Consider the following 5,398-nt stretch of genomic DNA (forward strand, 5'->3'; position numbering starts at 1 on the left):
TGACAAAATTACGTATACCTTACATGTAAATGAAGCATGCATTAAAGGTATGTGTTCCCTGTGTTTCCCACCTGCCCTGGTCCCCGAGTCCGTCAACAAATAAAGGGGAGTCCGAGTCGACGTCGGTCAGCTTGTATTTTTTCAGTCTGCCCAGTTTTACCGATGGATTAATCTAGGGGGAAAATTTAGGATTTTTAAGCCTTCAAAAACGCAATTTCCCGTATTTTGAGAGGCAAATCATGGTGTTGAGAGTGTTTTGTCGGTCCTTCTGATGTTTTCATATTTTACTCAAGATTTTTGTTAATTTGCCTGTCAAGGTTGACGGATTCGTTAAAAAAATTCTGTAACTCCGCAAACTTTCGGAAATTGACGGGAAAGCTGGTTCTGGCTAGAGCCGAAGGGACGGAGCGCAGAAGCGTGAGTCGAGCGCCAAGGGCGCGAGCAATGTAGGGGGGTCCGGGAGCATTCTCCCCCGGGAAATTTTGTATTTTTAAACCTTCAATGACGCATTTTCCTGCACTTTGAAAGGCAAAATTAGGCGCAACGAAGAATTATTCATTAACGCTTAACGCTGAATTTAGGATGACAAATAACGTTTTACGTTGAATTAAAACGACCCATAACGCTTCACGAGGAATATACTGATAACGCTTAACGTTGAATTAGAGCAGGCCGGCAACGATTAACGGTAAATTAAAATAGCCCATAACGGTTAACGAAAAAGGGCATGCAGACCCTCATCAAAGTAGGCACACGTTATTTCCATCCCGGACATAATCAATGGTGTTAACAAACGATAATTCTAAGGACAGGATGGTGATTAGAAAGAAGCTAAAAAGAAAAGCTATAACATATAACCTACATTGAAGCCATACTGCATGGTGATCCCGACTGATCCGTGGTCTGACTGTTTGTAGGTACGGAGACCTGCCCTTGTATGGCCACCCTACCTCCTCAGCACCACACCTGGAGAGGCTGGCACAGGAGGGGATGGTGTTCACTCAGTTCTACAGCAGCTCACCTGTCTGTAGTCCATCCAGGTAAGGACTGGAGGTTCACACCTGCCTGTAGTCCGTCCAGGTAAGGACTGGAGGTTCACACCTGTCTGTAGTCCGTCCAGGTAAGGACTGGAGGTTCACACCTGTCTGTAGTCCATCCAGGTAAGGACTGGAGGTTCACACCTGTCTGTAGTCCATCCAGGTATGGACTGGAGGTTCACACCTATCTGTAGTCCATCCAGGTAAGGACTGGAGGTTCACACCTGTCTGTAGTCCATCCAGGTAAGGACTGGAGGTTCACACCTGTCTGTAGTCCATCCAGGTAAGGACTGGAGGGTAGTTAAGGGATTGTGTCATTGAGAATTGAAGACTTTCAACACAGGAAAGTTTGGTGATCTTGCTTGGACCCTATCTAGCTTTGCTATAGTATAGTTGCAAGTTTTGACAAACTTGTTTCTGCAAATCTGCAATCAGTCATTGTTGCATGGTTTGACAAGAGCTGTTTTCTCTGATTATTTTTACCTGGAACAGAGCAGCCCTTCTGACTGGGAGGTACCAGGTTCGATCAGGGGTGTGGCCTGGTGTATTTTGGGCTGACTCCACTGGTGGTCTGCCACTGAATGAAACAACCATCGCAGAAGTGCTGAAGACTCAGGGATATGACACAGCTATTATTGGTAAGCATTTCTATCTTACTACCCCACTTACAATTATTGTGTCATCATTCTATGCTTCCGTATGCTTCTATACTTCATAGCTGTTTGGCATCAAATTTGTGCTGGTTATGGGGTAAGGCAACAGGGAGAAGGTTAATGATGTTCACATCACAACAGGTAAATGGCACCTGGGTGTGGGGGTGAATCAGACCTACCTCCCAACCAACCATGGGTTTGACTACTACTACGGCATCCCCTACTCCCACGACATGTGTCCGTGTCCAGTCTGCTTCTGGCCGAAGGTCCCGTGCGGTCTAAATGACAACTGCGGCTCACAGTGGACGGGCTGTCCGGTCTACGAGAACAATCGGATCGTAGAGCAGCCCGCTGACTTACTGACCCTGTCGTCACGTTATGTGAAACAAGCCAGCAGGTTTATCCAGACCAGCGCTGACAGGGGAAACCCATTCTTCCTGTACCTGGCCTTCCAACACACACATCATCCACAGTTTGCTGGTGTGGAGTTTACCAACACTTCAGCAAGGTACTAGTACGGTGGTTCTGTTTAACCTTTAGAAAGCTAAAGAAGCTATTTGGCTACCAATTCTCTATTACATTTGCAGTTACAGGTTTAGGCAGCAGGGAGAAGGATAAAATCAAAGCATAATTTAAGTGGACAGTTTATCATCAGAAGCTGATGTGTTCTTTCTCTTGGAATTTGAGATAATACCCTGACACTCTTAGCTTTCAAAGGACCTCAAGATAATAAGTAGGGAAATGAGCTTAAAAATGAGCACTTGTATTTCGGTACTTGATTCAAAGAAAGTGATTATGAGTATTTGAGTAGGTGCAACTTCAGTTGAAAGAGACATTAAAAACATATCTTATTTTTTTATACTAAAACTAAATAATGTCACGTGTATGACATAGAACATATTCCAGCCAAGTGTCCAACTGACTATCGCAGCTTCTGGTGAGCTGTGTTTTGAAGATCACTTTGTATTCACTATCCCTTCTGCCATTCACTATCCCTTCTGTATGTTTGATTCAGAGGAAAGTTTGGAGATGCCCTGTTGGAGCTGGACTGGGCTGTAGGAGAAGTCCTGAGTACTCTACAACAGGCCATGGTGCAGGATAACACACTGGTGTTCTTCACCTCTGACAATGGGTGGGTTCTGATGTAACAATTACCAGCTTTCAGATTCTCACATCTGCTGACAAGAAGGCATTTGTTGACTGTAAGCCCATAACATATAAAGAACTAAAGGACATGTACCTAAATTTGCAGTGCAGACATTTGGGAAACCAAAACATGAGCTAAATAAACAAATTGCACATTTTTTGTAGTTCTTGAACTTGTCTATTGTCCATTAAAGCACGGATATCCATGAACATCTTGATGGATTTATGGAATCTGGGTTCTGAATATGGCTGTTCTTCTTCTTCTTTTGTCAATGTCATTTTCAAACTTTCTCAAAAGTTTTTTTTTTTATTCATCAAGACATAACAAGGACAGTGTGGTGCTGCACTCAAGTTATACTTATATTAACAGTGCCACAAAAGTGACATGCTTCAAACTGAGTTGAAGCATGGCGCTTTTGCAAGTAGCTACTACTGAAATGCAGCTTTGCTATAGTCGTATTTAGCCAAGCACATCAGGCCACCCCTACTGTTCTCAATGAGTATGTTGGGTGTTATGCTGTTACATGACTTTTACGTGTCCAGACACAAGTATAAGTGTAGTGTTATATTTTGTAATTGTATGATTCCATAGCCCCAGCCTGAGGAATGAACAGCGAGGTGGAAATGCAGGTCTGCTGAAGTGTGGGAAGGGAACCACGTACGAAGGTGGCCAGCGTGTCCCTGCCATCGCCCGCTGGCCGGGAGTTATATCTGCACACAGCAGGACCACCCAGCTGGCCAGTACACTGGACCTGTTTCCTACCTTAGCTAAGCTAGCCGGGGCACCACTGCCCAGTGGGGTCATTCTGGATGGAGTGGATATGATGCCCATCCTGCAGAATAAGCAGGTAGGTTTATGACTGTTTTTAGTCATACAGGTGTAGCAGGCCAGACTCTACTCCTGGGAAGAATATAAGTTGTTACATTTCTGGCCAGGGGTATAGTCTGGCATGCTACACCAGAAGTACAATGTCATTGTTGCAGTAAGGCTGTGGTATTGGGTGGTAAAGGAGATGATGTACATGTAAATAAGGGAAGTAGTGTGAGTTGGTGCATCTATTTGTACATTGCAGATGAGCAAACAAGACAGCTTCCTCCTATAATCTTTTGGTGCTTTCTCTTGCATGAGTCTCTAATAATGTTAACCTTAACAACGTGACTGTTATCGGAACTGTGCCTCATCTAGTTAGTGTTACAAAATAAGAGGCTTTGATAATTGCTGTGATACTGTACAAAACACAACTTGAGAAATAATTTTTTGATGCCTACAGGGTTCCAGGGACTTGTTTTTCTACTACCCCACCTCTCCAGACCCACAGTACGGGTTGTACGCCGTGCGGTACAAACAGTACAAGGCACACTACTACACCCAAGGACAGGTCAACTCCAATCCAAACAACCACGACCCGGACTGCCGGCCATCTGCCCAGCGGACCAGACACGACCCCCCACTGCTCTTCAACCTCAACAACGACCCCTCCGAACAGTTCAACCTGGGGAACATGTCCCAGTACCAGCAGCTACTGAAAACTATTGACACGAAGAAAGTAGAATTTGAGAAAACTGTGGTGTGGGGGAGAAAGTGAGATTGCCAAACATTCCAGCCCAGATGCAGAGCCCTGTTACAACAGAGGATGTCAGCCCTTTCCCCTGGGGTGTTGTCACACTCCACAGTGGTGGTGGCCTTGAAGGGTTAAAATCTCATTTCATTCAAAATTTTCATTGTTGTTGCAGAAAATTGGCAGTACAGGTGGTTATCGGTGCACACCCCAGTTCTTCCGCGACCGGGGTCCGTGATAGTCCGTTGTAAAAAAGTGACGAAAGGGTTTTGAGGGTCCAAGTTTGAGGTGACATTTCTTATAAACTGCCACGAAGTATCATTAAACATTAACATGGCTGAAAAGTGTAAGAAATGGTGATTTTGGGGTGAAAATTTCTTTTGGCTCCGAACCTTACTTCCGGGTATCCTTGCGCGCCAAGTGTAATCCGCCCGTTTGACCTAGTTTTCGCTCTGCGGCTTCGTAGGGGTGGATTTGCAACCCCTCGCGCCGTGGACTGTTTAGAAAATTACAGTACTAGAATTTTCTTTATAATTTACTCGGGTATAGTCAAGGCTTGGGTCTTTCTGCCAGCATCAGTCATTTCTGTCCGGAAAATTTTTTTTTGTGGGATTATCCTACGCGAAAATTCGCAATTTTGGGCATTAATTTTGGAGTGAAAATAATGTTTTTTCCGTTGATTTTACCAAACTTAAAAAGGTTGAAGAAACCAAACTCAGCTTGTCTTGTAGCTGAAGAGATACCCTTTCGTCCCATATACAGTTATTCTCCTTCCGAATTATTCCACGCCAGAGACGGTCGCTAGATTTGAGGGTGTGCAGCTTCGAATAGAGGCCCCAAATAAACTGGGGTGTGCCCCCTTAAACAGGTCCGTCCTTCAAAAAATATTAGCTATGGCAGCCAACAAATTGCATTTCATCCAGTAAAGTGTATATCCTTTACCCAATCATGGCGAAAAAATCTTGGATTTCGCAAGTTTTAATATGATTATAGAATGTCATAT

The 5,398-nt window shown here is 44.3% G+C and overlaps 1 protein-coding gene across 1 annotated transcript in view; it reads left to right on the forward strand.

Moving 5' to 3' along the window:
* Nucleotides 1-4,584, forward strand: part of LOC109488254 (arylsulfatase A-like) — a 6,296-nt gene extending 1,712 nt beyond the window's left edge. The window contains 4 exon segments of the mRNA XM_019792461.1: nt 2,706-2,822; nt 3,429-3,684; nt 4,108-4,410; nt 4,412-4,584. Coding sequence (XP_019648020.1) covers nt 2,706-2,822; nt 3,429-3,684; nt 4,108-4,410; nt 4,412-4,525 — 790 coding nt within the window. The 3' untranslated portion in view covers nt 4,526-4,584.
* Nucleotides 4,585-5,398: the final 814 nt, after the last annotated feature.

Source organism: Branchiostoma belcheri, unplaced genomic scaffold, assembly GCF_001625305.1.
Source record: "Branchiostoma belcheri isolate BF01 breed outbred unplaced genomic scaffold, Haploidv18h27 scaffold92, whole genome shotgun sequence".
NCBI classification, from domain to species: Eukaryota; Metazoa; Chordata; class Leptocardii; order Amphioxiformes; family Branchiostomatidae; genus Branchiostoma; species Branchiostoma belcheri.